This window comes from Mustela erminea, chromosome X (assembly GCF_009829155.1).
Source record: "Mustela erminea isolate mMusErm1 chromosome X, mMusErm1.Pri, whole genome shotgun sequence".
In the NCBI taxonomy this organism is placed as follows: domain Eukaryota; kingdom Metazoa; phylum Chordata; class Mammalia; order Carnivora; family Mustelidae; genus Mustela; species Mustela erminea.
In genome coordinates this window covers 90,375,306-90,393,852 of record NC_045635.1, presented here as the reverse complement: position 1 = coordinate 90,393,852, position 18,547 = coordinate 90,375,306, and the positions used below count along the sequence as shown (strand labels likewise).

Genomic DNA, 18,547 nt, shown 5'->3' with positions numbered 1-18,547 from the left:
CCTTTCCCCTCCATTCCTTCCTCTCCTGGTGTATGGAACTATCTTTTTTGAGTGCTGCAAGTTGTAGCGGGCACCGCTGACTGTTTCCCTTTGGGGCACTTCTTATCTAGAAGCTGAGTTTAGTTTCTTCCGAAGTGAGCTACTTCGCCCCCCTACCCGTCCTCCTGATTAAGGAAGCAGCCGCCAAGCATCAGCGTAGCCCTGATGAGCCCGGGCTGTGGAGCCGCTTAGCTGTCTCCCGGGACCCAGCTCTGGAGAAGCCGCAAGCATGCACCCTGGGTGAGCTGTTGCTGCCCTGAGCTCCCCTCCCTCTTTCCTACTTTGAGCCACTTTTGCAGGACTGGGACTATACTTGTACTTATGTCATTGTAGAGGAAGGGGTGGGGGGCAGGCAGCCAAAAGGGGTCGGGAATTATGGCCAGACGTAGGTAGGACCCCGGAGCCTTGAGAGCCCATGTTACTCACACTTCTCCTGTTTTCAGGTTGTGGCTGCTCCTGGTTACGTTGTGCCTGACTGAGGAACTGGTAGGAGCTGTGAGTCTCTTCCCCCCACCCCCCCCTTTTCTCTCCTCCTCCTTTGACCCCTTCCCATTCCACCTCTAGTGTTTGTGTAAGGGGGTTACAGAAGGTTGCACTGGGAAACAGTTCACATCACTCTCCTTTCTAGTGGGAGTTAATGGGGTTCTTAGGAATAGCACAGCGTCACGCTTATGCCTTTGGGGCTCAGGCATCTTTCCGTCCCAAAACTTCCTAATGGGATGGGAAAATAAAAGTAGAAGACACAAGAGATACACATTTCTGAGCCTCTTCCCAGAGGATTTTAAGATGACTGACATCTGATGCTTTTCTGTGCATCTACCTCCAAGACAGAAGAAATGTAATTTCTCCCAGTCTACAAGAACATGAATTGGCACACAAATTTGAGAGTGGGAGGAGAGCCCCAGGAGTGGGACTTGAAAGTGCCGTGAAAGTTACGGAAGTTAAACTTAAGTATTTGCTTGTGATCCTTTGACAGTACCAGATGAAAACATCTAGACTCTTTAACTACCTGAACTGAACTAATAACACTAGATGATGTTCGGTTCTGTCTGATGTTTCCTTTCACTGGTTTTCTGTGTCATCAGAAAGTTTAGAATACACAAAAAAAATCTGCTGGCAGAAATAAAGTTAGCTGCTGAGTTCAAATGTGAAGTTGTTTGACTATTGAGTACTATTTCACTGCTCTATTTAATAAACTGTTAATAGCCAAAATCACACACTGTATAGATGATAGATATTTACCTTGTGGATTTGACAATTTAAAATAATTGGCCATATTTGTAGTACTTGAAATATTTGTAAATACTATATTTATAGAGCCATACTTAATTCAGTGCAATAAAATCAGCTAATATGTTTATGGGGAGAGGGAGGATTACTTTATCCTGGTATGTATCTTTAAGAAAATATCAGAATAAAGTGAAATGATTTCTCTTAAGAAAAGAGAATGATGCCAGAATACTTGACATCTTGTGCCACCCCCCCCCCAACTCAGAACATCAGCTCTTATGTAAGTATATTCTAGACTTTGTAAACAGGAATATTGATCTACAATTCCGTGTACTTCTCCATCAGATTCCCCCAGTACACAAGTTTAGTTATAGGTTACCTTGAGGCTCAATACTACATTTATTGAAAATGCCAGGTTTTGATTAGTTAACAATTTGTCCAGGAATCTTGCCACTTATAAAAATGTTATGGCTGGGCAGCATACCCTCCAGCTAAACCTTTATTTTCAGATTCTAGCTGATTGTATTCAATGTACTTTTGGGGAGAAGCATTAACAAATCATTCTAGATAGCTGGAAACTTCCCAAACACTGCATCTTATCTCTTGATATCCGTAAAAGTCACTGGAGGATTATGCTTTAATTCTTAGAAGTATTGAAATGTGTCTCCAAAATCAAGCACTGCTTTGATGTATGGATTTCAGATTCTGTCTCATTGTTTTACAATGTCACCTGCTATATCAGTGTGAGTGACCCTGGTAAGACTAAAATAAACCTTGAGATACACTGACAATATTTTTTTTTTACCTTATTTACATCCAGAGGTGCTCCTTCAATGCTGTTTACTTCTGCATCATATCTTTGGCAATGTAAAGCTAGGAGAGTTGCTGGATAAGTTCTCAAAAGATGACTTTTCTGAGGGGAGGTTTTTTGTTTGTATTCCTTCCTTGTAGTAGATTCTCCTGTATATTGGGAAGTTCTCATCTCCTCTCAATTCCAGTTTATCCTCTGGGTTTGTAATGTCTTTCACCTTTCAAATGGCTTTAGCTCTTTGAATTCTCTGTACCTTGACTAATATTAATGAAAAAATAACTTTTAAGTAGATTGACAAGGAACTAGGTTGTACTTTTCTATAAGAAAGTGTGTTCACTGTGAACGTTAAGTTGCCAATAACAGAATCTTGGTGAGCATTTGAGATAGGGTCCTTTAGGTAGTTTTGATTTCTCTTTGTCAGAGTTTATAAAGCAGTGCCACTTAAAGGATGGAAAGCTAAACGTTAAAACCTGGGATTAAAGAATGAGTTTCCATTAAATTTCTTTTAAAAGAGTGATGATCTTCAGTGAGGTGAAATGCTTGCACAATTTATCTGAATGAGATAGAGCCTAGGATTTCAGAATATCCATAATCATTTTTGGTTTTTAAGTACTTGAGTCATAGCACACAAAGATTTATTTAAACATAGTCTCTAACTTGCTAGGATTTTACTTTCTCAGACAATGCTGGTCATTATGTTTCTTAAAAGATAAGATACCTAATGATAAATTATTATCTGCATGTACCTGCATTATGTTAAAGAAAAGACTAGAAAGATTCATATCTCACCATAGGCCAACACGTCTAGCAGTTAAAGTATGCAGCCAAAGTAGTCAAGGTCCTTATTTTTTCTTCCCAGTTTGCCTCAAATCTCCCTCTGTAAAAGCTCTAATACAACCAAGCATATTTAAAGTCAAAGCCTAGGGACTGTTATCTGGGTAGAGAAAAGGCAAAAGGGGGAGAAAACATATGTCTGTTTGTCCCCTTCTGCAAAGAGCATAGGTAAATCAAGGTCTGATCGAAATACAAGCTTCTTTCCTTAAAGTTGTGACTTGGCTAAGTTGGCCCTTTCCACTGTGATGTTCAGCCCTAATTGCAGCCATCAAAATATGAATAGAGCGTTAGGGATTTTCAGAGACAGAAAAAGTTTCTTCCTACTCTGAGGATCAAGAGGAATATTTACCTTATTTGAGGTTGTGTCTCTAAGAATTCTTTCTTCAAAAGAAACCAACCGGGACGCCTGGGTGGCTCAGTTGGTTGGAGGACTGCCTTCGGCTCAGGTCATGATCCCGGGGTCCTGGGATCGAGTCCCGCATCAGGCTCCCAGCTCCATGGGGAGTCTGCTTCGCTCTCTGACCTTCTCCTCGCTCATGCTCTCTCTCACTGTTTCTCTCTCAAATAAATAAATAAAATCTTTAAAAAAAAAAAAAAAGAAACCAACCTTACTGAGATACAATTTAAGAAACCAACCTTACTGAGATACAATTTAAATAACATAAATTCACCCATTTTATGTATACAATTCAATGATTTTTAGTAAATTTGCCAAGTTGTGCAACTACCGCTATATCCAGTTTTAGAAGATTTTCATCATCCCAGTAAAATCCTTCATATCCAGTCACAGTTAATCCTCATTCCTACCCCTAACTCCAAGAGAACATGAATCTACTTTTCTACCTCTATAGATTTGTCTTTTCCAGGCATTTCATATAAAGAGAATAGAATCATATAATATGTGATCTTTTGTGTTTGGCATCTTTCACTTACCATGATGTTTTTGAAGTTCTTTCATGTTGTAGCATATATCAGTATTTTACTCTACTGGTATTGGCATTTAAAATTGATATTTCATTATGGATATACCTCATTTTGTTTATGCATTCACCAGTTAATGGACTTTGGGCTCTTTCTACTTTTGGGTTATTATGAATAATGCTGTTATGAACATTATCATCCAAATCTTTGTGTGGACATTCAATTTGCATTTCTTGAGTAGTTATGTAGGAATGGAATTGCTGGGTCATATGAAACAATTATATTTATATTTATTTAAATATTTTGCCCATTTTAATATTCAGATGTCTTATTATTGAGTTTAAGAGTTCTTTGTATATTCTGGTTACAAGTCCTTACATTACAACTTGCAGATATTTTCTCCCAATCTGTGGCTGATGGTTGGTCTTTTCATTTTCTTAATATGAAAATTTAAAGTAGTCTTCTGCTTTGCCTTCTAGCAAATATCCTATATCAGCTAGCTGTGAATAATCACAATATATAACATATATATGCATGTATATATGTACATAGAATATGTATCTTGGGTTGACTAAAGATACTGAAACATACATATGAGCACATCCTCAAAGGAATCTTCAAATGACTACGTAAATGGTTAACACATAGATGATAATGTAGCTACACTATTGATAGGTCAAATACAAACATATTTTAAGACAAGAGAAGTGGGGAAATAGATATTATTTAATGTGCTACTAAAGAAGCACATTATAGAATTATTTATAGATTATCATATATTATATATTATTATAGAATTATTTATATTTATTTATAATTATAGAATTATTTAATGTGCTACTAAAGAAGCACATTATAGAATTATAATTGTATATCACAAATTTGTTTTATTATATGTTTTGATTATTATATTTCAATATGATTGGTTTCCACTGTAATCCCATGTATTTTACTGAATACATTTAAAAAATTATTCTGAAAAAGAGTCCATAGCCTTCACTAGCCTGCCAAAGTAATCTATGACATGAAAAAAACCCTAGTTATGCAACTGGTTTTTAGAGTAAACAAATTGTCACTTTCTAAGGCTTGTTCAGGAATGAGGGCATTTGCATTTTCTACGCATACCAATAATCTGTTTGATTTTACAGAGTCTCCAGTAAATACACCCCTAGGTACTATAATCTTATAATCAAACCAGATCACAGGAACAAAGTATACTGTTTCCCTAATGACTTCATTAATATAAGAATGAAACAATTCAACATCGTATTGTAAATCCTAGTTAGAGCAATTAGGCAAGGAAAGAAATAAAGGCATCCAAATTGGACAGGAAGAAGTAAAACTGTCACTATTTGTAGATGACATATTATATAGAGAAAACCCTAAAGACTCCATCAAAAAACCGTTAGAAATAATAAATTCAGTAAAGTTTCAGGATACAAAATTAATACACAAAAGTGTATTGTATTTCTTTACCCTATGAATGAACTATCAGAAAGAGAAATAAAGAAAACAATCCCATATACAAGTGCATCAAAAAGAGTAAAATCCCATTGAGTAAGTTTAACCAAGAGGGTGAAAGACCTGTGCATTGAGAACAAGACAGTGATAAAAGAAATTGAAGAAGACACAAACAAATGGAAACGTATTCAATGTTCATGGTTGAAAATAATTAATATTGTTAGAATTTCCATACTACCCAAGCAATATATATAGTCTCAGTGCAATCCTTATCAAAATTCCAGTGTTATTTTTCACAAAAATATTACAAACAATTCTAAAATTCATATGGAACCACAAAAGATCTCAAATAGTCAAAGTAGTCTTAAGAAAGTAGAACAAAACTGAGGCATCACATGCCCTGATTTCAAACTATATTACAGAACTATAGTAATTAAAATAATATGGTGTTGTCATTAAAAAAAAAAAACCCTAGGTCAATGGAACAGAACACAGAGTCCAGAAATAAACTCATGCATATATGCTCAATTAATCTCTGACAAAGGAGCTAAGAATATACAATGGAGAAATGACAGTCTTCAATAAATGATGTTGAAAAAATTGGACAGCCACATGCAAAAGGATGAAACTGGATCAGTATCTTAGCTCATATCCCAAAATTAGTTCAAAATGGATCAAACACTTAAATAGAAGACCTGAGACCATTAAACTCCTAGAAGAAAACATAGGCAGTAACTCCTTAACATAGGTCTTAGAGATGATTGTTTGAATCTGACATTAAAATAAACAAGTGAGACTCCATGAAACAAAAAAGCTTCTGCACAGCAAAAGAAATCAGTGAAATGAAGATGCAACCTACTGAAGGGAAGAAAATCACTGTAAGTCATATATCCGATAAGAGGCTAATACTCAAAATATACAAAGAACTCATACAACTCAATAGCAAAAACGTAAGCAGTCATATTTAAAAAATGGGCACAGGGTCTGAATAGACATTTTCCCAAGGAAGACATACAGATGACCAACAAGTACATAAAAGGGTGCTCAATATCATGAATCATCAGAGAAATGCAAATCAAAACCACAAAGAAATATCACTGCACACCTGTTAGGATGGCTAGTACCAAAAAGACAAGAGATGGGGTGCCTGGGTGGCTCAGTTGGGTGGGTGCATCTGCTTTTCGCTCAGATCGTGATCCCAAGGGTCCTGGGATCAAGTCCTTCATCAAGCTCCTTGCTCATCGGGGAGCCTACTTCTCCCTCTCCCTCTGCCTGACGCTCCCCCTGCTTGTGCTCTCTCTCTTTCTGTCAAATAAATAAATAATTTTTTTTAAAAAAGAGACAAGATATAACAAGTGTTGGCAAAGCTGTGGGGAAGAGAAAACCCTTGTACGCTGTTAGTAGGAATGTGAATTGGTGTGACCACTATGGAAGGCAGTAATGAAGTTCCTCAGAAATTAAAAATAGAACTACCATGTGATCCAGGAATTCTACTTCTGGGTATTTACCCAAAGAAAGTGGAAACACAAATTTGGAAATATACGTATACCCTCATGTTCACGGCAGCATTATGTACAATAGTGAAGAGTGCAAATAACTTAATTATCCATTGACAGATGCTAAAGAATTTAGGAGTGCCTGGGTGGCTCATTCATTAAGTGTCTGCCTTCAGCTCAGGTCATGGTCCCAACGTCCTGGGATGGAGCCCTGAGCCCTGCATTGGGCTCCCTGCTCAGCGTGAAGCCTGCTTTTCCTCTCCCATTCCCCATGCTTGTATTCCACCCCCCCTCACTCTCTCTGTCAAATAAATAAATAAAATCTTTAAAAAAGAAAAGAATTTGTAGTGCACAATGGAATATTATTTGGTCAAAAAGAATGAAATTTTGCCATTTGCAACAACAGGGATTGGCCTCAAGGACATTATGTTAAATGAAATAAGTCAGACAGAGAGAGACAAATAACATATGATAAATCTTAAATGCGAAATCTAAAAAAAGAAAAACCGGCTCATAGATACTGTGAACAGATTGGTGATTACAAGAAGCAGAGAGTAGGGGGTGGGAAAAATGGGTGAACTGAGGTTTTTATATTTAAAAGAATGAAACAAATAGATTGACATCAGTTATCAACATGTGTTGGTTTTTACTTGCCTCGGTTATATAGATAGTTCCATAATTTCACCACCATTCTTGCAGGATGAACTTGTCCTATCCTCCAAAGATGACAGACATACACATATAGAAATAACATATTAAGAAAGTGCCATTCTGTATTAAACTATCAAGTCCTTTTAAGCTGACTAAATGTCCCAATGAGGGAGATCATAGGGCTCTAACTTGTTTTAAAATCTAATTAAATACATATAAAAGACCCAATAAGCATGTTCAAAGGAAACTGGTCATGGGAAAATTAGCTAAGAACAATTATCCATTCTCTTACCATCTTTAATCAATCCCTCTCCTAGGACTTCTCTGGTCTACAAACAATAGTAAAGTCTCTTCCATTATAAAAACAAATAATAATACAAAAAACATAGCTTTATTTTTCTCTGTAACTCTAACCTCCTCAACCCTATTACCACCAAATTCCCACTCATTGTCTACTCTTCTTCAACAACCACTTATCCCTAAGCCTATTACAGTCTAGACAGGCTACTCTCCAAAATTGCCTTCTTTCAAGTTACTAAGGGCAGCCTAACTATCAAGCCCAATGGATTCTTTTCATTATATCTGACAACCTATCGGGGTTTTTCCCCAGGTTTATTGAGAAATAACTGACATACATGACTGGATGGCTTACAGCATGATGATTTTTGTGAAATGATTACTGCAATAGGTTTGGCAAACATACATCTTACATAGATACAATAAGAAGAAAAGAAAGAAAAATGTTTTAAAAATGTCCCTTTGTGATAAGAACTCTTAGGACTTATTCTCAACACCTTTCCCATATGGCATACAGCTGTGTTAGCTAGAGTCATCATGTTGTATATTACATCCTGATTTACCTTGTAACCGAGAAGTTCGTGCCTTTGGAACACCTTCCTCCAATTCTCCCTCCCCGCATCCTCTGCCTCTGGTAACCCCAAGTCTGATCTCTCTACTGTAGTGCTTTGCATTTTCCAGTTATTCTGAAACTGCCTTTGCTTCTTTGACTTTCACGCACTATGTCTCATTGTTGCTCCTTGTACTTCTCTGATATTTTTATTTTATTCATTCAACATTTATTTGTTGAGGAAGCACTGTATTCTGAAGAGTGTGTCAGGCTCTGATGACACAGTGGTGAACAAATCAAGTGTATCTTTGCTGTCATGGAGCCTATAACCTTCATTATTCTCTGGTCCTAAAATGGGGCTTTTTTGTTGTTGTTCTCAGCATGTTATCCTTTGCCTTCTTGTTGCCCCAAAAAGTTTAACTCTGACTCCTATACATTGATGAGTATAAATTTATATTTCCAGCCCAGACAAGTCTTTTGATCTCCAAATCTATATTTCCAATTACCTAGTCAGCTTAGATCTCAATTAGTTGATACATACAAAACACTTAAAACAGTACCTGGAGATGCCTGGATGGCCTCCTTTGGTTAAGTGTGGACTCGTGATTTTGGCTTAGGTCATGATCTCGGGTCCTGAGGTGGAGCCATGCATCGGGCATGGCACTATGCATGGATCCTGCTTGGGATTCTCTTTCTTCCTCTCCCTCTGCCCCTCCCCCTGACACTCGCTCTCTCTCTTTCTCTCTTGAATTAATTAACTAATTAATTAAAAATTTATATAAAACAATGCCTGGAGCACTCAAGCAAAACCAGCTATTATTATTTTCTATTGCCCCAAATACAATGTGTCCAAAAATGAAACTGTTTACCAATCCTTTCCATGACACTCCAACCTCCCGCTCTCATTTTTTTAATCTTTGTAAATATCACCATCTCCCCAGTTTCAGGCAAGAAACTATAGAATCGGCTACTAACTCTTACTATCTCCATCCTTCTCACCAAGCTCCAATAGTTTTACCAAAAATCTGCAGAATCTAGATTGATTCCAAACCTCATCATCTTATATAAACAGCCTCTTAACTACTTTTGCTAACTCCTGACTACATTCTAATCTCTACGTGGCCACCAGAGTATTTTACTAACAGTAAACCCAATTATGTTATCTCCAGATTTCATACCTTTGTTGGTTTTTTGTTTCTTCCAGTATTAAAATGCATACTTCTTAGCTTGCCATAATATTTAAGAACTTTCATTTTCTGGCCTCAACTACCTTTCCAGCCTCATGTCTGTGTGTTCTTTCCTGCCAACCCTCCTTCTCAGTGTGTTTTTTCCTGCCAACCTTCCTTCTCAAGCTCATAGTGTAACTTACACTTCATTCAGATTGAATGTCTCTCCATTTCCAAACTACCTTGTGTTCTTTCCCACATCTTTGCATTTGCATATGCTGTCCTCCTGATCTAGAATGTCTCTCCATTATTTACACTTTCTCCTCTACCTAGTGAACTCCTACTCGATCTTTAATACCCAGATAAAATGTTATTTCTTCTATGAAACCATCCCAGACCTCTTTAGAAAGAAGTCATTCTTCTTTCCCCTGGATTCTAAGGCTCTTTGGGCCTATTTGGTAGCATCTGCCATGTAGTCATGATAGTTCTGTGTTTATATATCTGTGTTGCCCCCTTTAGCCTTGGACATACAATATCCAGGATATGACCAAGCATTTAGTAGTGGATTGAAAGATGACTTTCAAAGGAGTAAGCAGATTTATTCCTAGTAGCCTGCAGCAACTGCATTTTCCTTACCTGTCTTGGCAATTACTAATGTTAACTCTAATAACAATTGCTTCGATGGCAAAATAACCATTTTTTGATGGTATAATGTTTAAGAGAAAGGACTCTGGAATCAGATTTCTGTTTGAATACTGCCTCTGTCCACTGACACTTCCTACCTGTGTGACTTAGGGCAACTCATTTTACCTTTTGGAGACTCAATTTTCTCATCAGTAAAAATAGGGCAATAGCCTGAGAGTAGTGTGTGATTCAGAAGAAAAAACATAAATGACATTACCATTCACAAGGTAAGTGCTAAATCCCTACTCTACAACCCCCCACAGGTATTCTTTATTTCTTTTATTGCTGACAGAAAATTTAAAAAAGATTCCTCGATTTTGGCAACTGATATATGGCAAGGTGAGAAAAAGGAAGATGTCAGAGAAGACTCCCTCACCCATAGAATGTACGTCTGGAAGGATGGCTATGTTTCCCAGTTGTCCCCCTTATCTCTCTTCCACCTCTTTAATAATGACATATAATTTCTAGTGCCTTAAGTTGGCAAAGTATTCTTCTCAGTTATATTATTAGCTGCTCAAAGCAACCCTGTGAAATACACAGGGCAAATATTCTCAGCCCAGAGAGATGAACTGATTTACCCAAGAGCACAGATCCAGCCAATGGCAAAATTGGGGTTAAAACTGACTACTGTGCTGTCTCTTGACTTCAGGCATTTTATCATCTCTTATCTGGACTCCTACAACAGACCTGACTGTTCTTCTGGTTTCAGTCTTCCGCTGCCTCCTACCTTTATTCCCAATAACCATCCTCTGCAAGCAAAGGACCTATTCTAAAACATAAATATGATCATGCTGCTCCAATATTTGTGAAAGCTGACTGTACCCATCGTCATTTGGCCCTGCCTACCCATCCCACTCCATCTGCTGTCACTGTTCTCATACTGATGTTTAGATCACAGTTATACTTTTGGTGTTGGCTCAACATGCCATGCATCATCAGTCCTCCTGCTTTTCCTTCTGTTTGAAACACCCTTCTCTTCTCCTCCCTTGTTTTCCTCCTGTGTCTGCAGATGGACATACTATTCTTCCCTTCAGGCCCACTCTAGTGAATAATTTTCTGAAGTGTCTCCTTTCTATTCTTCCATCCCTCCTTGTGTTTTTCCTCCTTTCCTTCCTTCAAAAAATTGGTATTTCATGCCTACCATGTGCCAAACACTGTGGTCATCCCTGTGGTTTGAAGGACCATGCCAAGCACTAGGTGGCTAGAGCCTGGGGAGGGGGAAGCTCAGGGAGGTTGGCAGAGCATGGTGTAAGATGAGGCTGGAGGAATAGGAAAGAGCAAGACCTGCCCTACACTCTTTTTGCTCCCTGACTCCCCAGAGCACATACCTAATGTCTGTAAGAAGATCTGTTTCTCTAGATGGAGGATGATAGGCATTAAGGTTATTGCTGATCCCCTACTCTGTGCCCAGCACTGACAAACTCTTTATGCATGGAGGGCTCACTTCTGTGGCACACAGATGCCTGTTCCAAGTTTATAAAATTTGGGAAAGCCATGAGGCATATGTCTCTTCTCGAGCTCTTTTTGGGTTCCATGTTTAAGTCTGGAGGTCTGTTTCTCTATTTATTTTTTCATTTATGGATTATAGTGTGGTTAAAATTTTTTTAAAAAATCTGGAGCCAAATGTTCCTAGGTTCAAATCTAGACTCCAACACTATGACCTTAGGACAAATCACTACATTATTAGCTATAAAATCATTGCTGAGGTTATCCTTCTCTAATCATCACTGCGACTGCCTATATACCAGAAATGAGTGGTGAGCCCATTTGGGGGACACATGACAGTAAATTGCTAAGGTATTTGTTAAATTTATTTTTCAAGCTTCCTAGGAGAGAAGAAGGGTTAGAATTGGTACATTTGATCTAGTTTCCTCCAAAGCCACCTCTACCTCTGCTGTCCTACCTTTGTGACCCCTTGCGGAGACCAGGGTCCCAACTGAAGATTATGTCTGAAGGGATCTCCCCAGGCATCTTTGAAGTCCCAGTTCTCCTTTGTCTAGCAACAATAGGGCTAGTTTGCCAGTATCTTTCAATCTGGTTCACTTGTACCAGGCAGGAGTTGGTGCTCTCCAGTGGAAATTTCCCTGGCCAAAAAGCTCTATAAGATTTACCTCCTAGAGATCAGGCTTTCCCAGAAATGTCTGGGACTGCGGTCAAGAGGCTGAATTGGTCCTTTGGGAGACAGATTTTCTGCTGAGGAGGAGATGAAAGTTAAGTGGGATTTCTCCTTGTTCTCTATCTTTGAACGACCATTTTTCTTTACCCAGAGGGAAGAGGATCGTCAGAGAAAAATCTAATATGCCTAGAATCTAAACTCTGTGAGTGTAGCAGATCCCTTAAAGATGAGGATTAACTTTAGACTTAAGAGATTTATGTGACCTTGCCTTGGAGATAAGATTAAGTTTCATAAATACTTACCAGCACCTAGCATGCAAGTAGATACCACAGCATGCCCAGAGATAATAATGTTCATGTTGATGTTGATAATGATGTAGAAAAAGAATTATTAGAGCATTTTTCAAAATTTCCAGCAGTAGACCCTTTTCTCCCCAAACAAAATTTCATATGATCCCCCATATAGAATCCAAACCAAAATTTGCCAGGGAGTCAGTTTTTTTTTTTTAACATTTATATATTTGTAAACTCAGTAAGAAGGAAGAGACTGAGAAAGAACAAAAACAAAAACATCTGAAATTGAGAGTATGAGCAGTCTTCGTCTCGTTTCTGTTTTATTTTGGTTGTATAGTGTGGAGAAAATTGTGATGTACCCAAATAGTGTACATCATGGGATGAGAGCTTTTTTGTTTAATACTTGGTCTTGCTATGTCAAGCAACACTTGGTCCTGCTATGTTATGTTTAACACTTCAGTTAAACAGATGTAGTAAGAAAATCTATATTTTCAGGTCTACAGACACTAGTTTCTTCTCTCTCTTCTTTCTCTCACACAGGCACATAAATACACAGTGTTAACTTGGCAAAACACATGAACATAAATGGTGGTTTCCGATGAGTAAATGTTTGATATGCAGTCCATTTGGATGCCACATGCTGTGTTTTATTACAGTTTTTAAATGGTTTAAAATACATTTTTCACATGAAATTAAAATCAGATGTTGTGGAGCTGTCAAGATACCACCATGATTTTAAAACACTGAATTATGTAATAATTGGGCATTAAACTTCATAGGACAGAATGAGGAGCCATAGAAGGTGAAAGGAGAAAGAGGTCCTTATGGGTTGTAATTGGGGAAGGTTTTGCAGAAGTAGGATTTGTGCCAGGCCTTAAGGGACGAGTAGAAAATGAGTGATAAAGGCAGATACTGTATGTTCTCTGTGTTCCCGGACATCTCTGATTGCAAGCTTTCTTCAGGTCTTTAGAAATCTATTTGTCAGGAAACATGACTCAACTTTGATTTAAAAAGGTAGCCTGTTGAATCCTCAGAGAGACAACTTATCAGAGCCTGGACAAAAATATGGAGGAGGTATCAGGGTGCAGCGTTTTTGAGGAAATTAGGAAAAGACCCTTTCCTTTCGGCAGTCATAGTTCCCTGCCATATCTCACTCCTTGCTGAACAGTGAGCCATCTGGATTCCAGTTCCCACTTGTGCTCACAGTCAAGTTTCCTTTTGCAGGAGACCCCATAAACAAGCATACACTGTGGACCTAGTAGGAATGAATATGGTTAAGTGGGGGACAGGAGAAGAGCAGTGGAGGGAAATGACTATGGGTAGTTGGAGCAGGGTCAGGCCATGGAAGTCTTAAAAGCCAGGCAGAGAAAAGAATTGGGTGACAAAGCGCTGTCCTGAATTCTATGGTCAGTGGACCTTTTGCCCATTCTTACACCAGACAATTTGCCTGTACATATAACTCCCTATATAGTATATATCAAACATAAATACACATACCAAGAGTCTTCTTTTTTATTTACATTTTTGTTATAAAGACAAATACTAGCTTTAACCAGTTTTGTTTTGTTTTGTTTTTGTCTTTAGTTTTTTTCCTCTATGTATTATACTCCTAAATCACTACTTTTATCCTTCCTCTGCTTAAGAAGTTGTAACATCAGGATATCTGGGTGGCTCAGTGGGTTAAGCCCCTGCCTTCGGCTGAGGTCATGATCCTGGGGTCCTGAGATCAAGTCCTGTATCGGGCCCCTTGCTCAGTGGAAAGTCTCTTTCACCCTCTGCCACTCCTCCCACTCATTCTCTTTCACTCTCTTGCTCTCTTGCTTGGTCTCTCTCTGTCAAATAAGTAAATAAATTCTTTAAAAAAAGTAGTTGTGACTTCATCTAGATGCCTCCTCAATTAAAAAATTCAGTTTCTCAGGGCACCTGGGTGGCTCAGTGGATCATGACCTGAGCCAAAGGCAGAGGCTTAACCCACTGAGCCACCCAGAAGCCCCTAAAAGTCACTCCTTAATCAGTAAAACTGAACTGCTTCCCTTGAGTTCTTCATGGAACTACCAGTAGCATCTTACCCTTGACTCACTTGTCCTTCTAGACTCTCTCCTTCTGCACTTTGTGGACATTATTCTGTTTCCTCATTTGAAAAATATCAGAGCTACCTCTTATGGTGGTGAGGATTAGCTATAACGTTCATAAAGTGCCTCATCGTTGTATGTGCTTTGGGAAATTGTAGCTACTATTGACATTTCATTCTCATAACACTGTGGTGCAGCTTATCATCTCCCAGCTCCCCACCCCCCCCCAATTTAAGGCATTGCTAATGGACAGAGATCATGCCAAGAAGACAGTCTGTAATTACCACCAGCTTCCTGCCATGCTGTTCGCTAGCCTTGTCATAGCCCCTATACCTATTAATAGTCCTGGTTAGGGCAGGATCCATGATCTCTAGAATCTTAAGGAGAAAATAATTTAGATGGAGACCAGTGAGTCTTACATTACATACAGATATACTTTTAATTTCATCCCCCACCATTTGTGATACTCTTCTCAGCCTGGTCACCTTTAAGAGCCTCCAGTGGGGAAAAGGTAATTCTTCCTTCCTTGTTCATTCAGCTTTTTTGCCCACTCTGCTACTAAATAGACAGACAAAATGAAGGTGCCAGCTCTGTTACGGAGGACACCTGCTGGCTACAAACTGGCCCAGAGCCTGTTATTCTGGACAGGCCATTGAAGAGCCATATGACTTTCAGTCACTATTTACTTGGAGCAGAATGAGAGCAAGGATTTATATCAAGTTACCAGTCTCTTGAGCCTTCCCTGTCCCGAGTTGTCCTCTTTATTTTTCAAGTCCACTATTAGCTGCCAGTAACAGTGACATACTTCTGTTCATATCCATAAAGGAACCTTGTGAAATATCAGGACACAAACCTCTGAAAAGCACCAAGAACCTTAACTGGGACTCGTCTGATGAGAGAAAAGCCATCAAGCTCTTTTTCCCCCCTCTGTTAGGAAGAGTGCTTGGCCTCGTAACTGCCATCCCTCAGTCAGAATGAGACAGGTTATGTTGCTACAGCAAATGACTCCCAACATCACAGTGGCTTAAAATAACAAAAGTTTATTTTTTGTTTACACTGCATATCTATCATGGGTCAAATGGGGGACATGATGTGGTCCTCAACCTTGGACCAAAATGGAGCAGCTGTCATCTGGAACATCACTCATTATGTGACAGAGAGAAAGAGAGCTCTGAACGTCTCACCCTGTGCCACCAATCAAATCTTATTTATCCAGCAGACACATGTCTTTTTTTTTTTTTGATATATCATTGGAGAGCTTTGATCAGGGGATCAATTGGAGACCAGAAAGTGCAATCCTACCATGTCTGCTGAAGGTGGAGAGCTGAAAATAGTCAGTCACACTGTTAATTCATGTGCCCTGTGGGAAGACATCGCTGGTCTCACCAGCCCAGTCCCTTTCCCTGGGATCATCTTACTAAATCACTTCCTTTCAATTTCACTCGTTCCTGTTTTCTTGCTTCTGCAGAAATCAAGCTACTTCTTATGAGTTTGATCATTATTGTTCAAACCATAGGCTGCGTTGTTTAATGCAAGGTGTTTTTTGCCCCCTTTATTTCAATCCCTTCTGCCTCTTTGGTGTCCCTGTAGTGCAGCACTGTATGCTGCAGTGGTATACAAAGGTGTTAACCCAGAATAATTTTATTTCAATAACATGCTCTTTTTAAATTTTTGATTAACTTTTTAAATTTAATTAAATGTTAATAACATTTAATATATTAGTGGTTTCAGAGGTACAGGTCGATGATTCATCAGTCTTATATAATACCCAGTGTTCATTATATCACATGGCCTCCTTAATGTCCATCACCCAGTTACCCCATCCCTCCACCATCCACCCCTCCATCAACCCTCAGTTTGCTTCATGAGATTAAGAGTCTCTTATGGTTTTTCTCCCTCCTGATCCCATCTTGTTTCATTTTTTTCTTCCCTACTCCCCATAAGCCCCCTTCCTGCCTCTCCAATTCCTCATATCAGGGAGATCATATGATAATTGTCTTTCTCTGATTGACTTATTTCACTTAGCATTATACCCCCTAGTTCCATCCATGTTGTAGCAAATCACAAGATTTCATTTTTGATGGCTGAGTAATATTCCATTGCGTGTGTGTGTGTGTGTGTGTGTGTGTGTGTGTGTGTGTGACATCTTCTTTATCCATTCATTTGTTAATGGGCATCTAGGTTCTTTCCATAGTTTGGCTATTGTGGACATTGCTGCTATAAACATTTGGGTGCACGTGCCCCTTCAGATCACTATGTTTGTATCTTTAGGGTAAATACCCAGTAGTGCAATGGCTGGGTCATAGGGTACCTCTATTGTCAACTTTCTGAGGAACCTCCATATTGTTTTCCAGAGTGGCTGCACCAGCTTGCATTCTCACCAGCAGTGTAGGAGCGTTCCCCTTTCTCCACATCCTTGCCAACATCTGTTGTTTCCTGAGTTGTTAATGTCTAAAATGCTGTCTTTTGGACTCTTCCTCACATCTTGCTGTTTACTGTTAGAGTAACAGAAGAGCTATAATTCTGTGATCCTCTGACCATGGGGTGGGGTTAAATGACTTGCCTAAGGGCAGATAGGTTGTTGGTATCAGAGGAGCCTGAACTAGAACTCAGGTTTTCTGACTCAGAGTCTGTTTTCTTTTTATTACACCAGGTCCTATTTTAAAGAAAGTTATATAACTGGCGGCTGTGTAATTTACTCCAGAGATGACTGGTAACAACAGAATCTGGTCTTTAATCTTACACAGAAAGAATTTTCCATTTAAACATCTCGTTTTGAGTATTTCAATGTATTCCATGTCATAAAATCAGATTCCTGAGATTCCTATGCCAATACATTTGTATTCTTTCTTTAAGCAAACAAAGTAGCCCTGAGTGAATCAATGACACGATCCTGATTATCTGTAAAACTCAAACAAATAAGGACTTTCAGCACCTCTGCTGCATCTCAATCTAGAATAAGGCATTGCGTACATTGTGTTAGTGCAGGTTTGTTTCTTGCTAGTATTCGGAATGTGATACAATGTTCAAGGATTAAAACTACAAATAACATCAAAAGCCTAGTGAGAGTACTATTGCTTGTACTGTGTCTGCCTGTCTCAATTTGTCAAAAAAATATTTTTAGACTTCTTGAAGCTCTGTTTTTTTTTAATATTTAATTTATTATTTGTCAGAGAGAGAGAGAGAGCAAACACAAGCAGGGCAAGCAGCAGACAAAAGGGGAAGCAGACTCCCCACTGAGCAGGGAACCTGATGCGGGACTTGATCCCAGGACCCCGGGGTCATGACATGAACTGAGGCAGGTGCCCAACTGACTGAGCCACCCAAGCATCCCTTGGAGGTCATTTCCATGTGAACTGCTATGTATTTTTCTCATGTATACTTTGCCATAAAGCTCTTCAATAATGTTTCTTATTTTAACCAAATTTACTATTGCTGATGGCTTTAGAAAAAGCCCTAGCCAACGAGGCTGTCACTAAAGATCATAGTTGATAAAGGAGACATCTTTAATATAAAGACAAATCTTAACACACATGTACTGAGTTCTTGTCAAGCTATCAACCAAATATCACATGGGTGGGCTGCAGGTACCACAGGTATCTACAGGTACCACAAAACTCAGGGCTTAGTAGAGGAATAGACCATTGAGTTTCTTTGATTTTTAGTTTTTGGGTTTTTTTTTTTATTAAATTCAATTAGCCAACATACAGTACATCATTAGTTTTTAGTGTAGTCCTCAGTGATTCATTAGTTGTGTAATACCCAGTGCTCATCACATCACGTGCCACTGAGTTTTTACAGACATCTATTTAAAGAATGCCACACAGAACCTGTTAGAATGATATTGTGAACTGTTCTAATACTTTGTCTTCTGGCATCAGGTGATCTTGATTACTCTTCTGACACTAAAACCTGAGATTACTGTC

General features: G+C 38.7%; 1 protein-coding gene across 4 annotated transcripts in view; it reads left to right on the top strand.

Moving 5' to 3' along the window:
* Positions 1 to 18,547, top strand: part of COL4A6 (collagen type IV alpha 6 chain) — a 281,441-nt gene that overhangs the window by 2,257 nt on the left and 260,637 nt on the right. For 2 of the 4 annotated variants that reach the window (XM_032331818.1, XM_032331815.1), the window contains exons 1-2: positions 19 to 279; positions 483 to 534. In XM_032331818.1, the coding sequence (XP_032187709.1) occupies positions 269 to 279; positions 483 to 534 (63 nt within the window). In that variant the 5' untranslated portion in view covers positions 19 to 268. Of the gene's footprint in view, positions 1 to 18; positions 280 to 482; positions 535 to 18,547 lie in introns of those variants that run through there. The other 2 variants (XM_032331816.1, XM_032331817.1) reach the window with 2 other exon arrangements.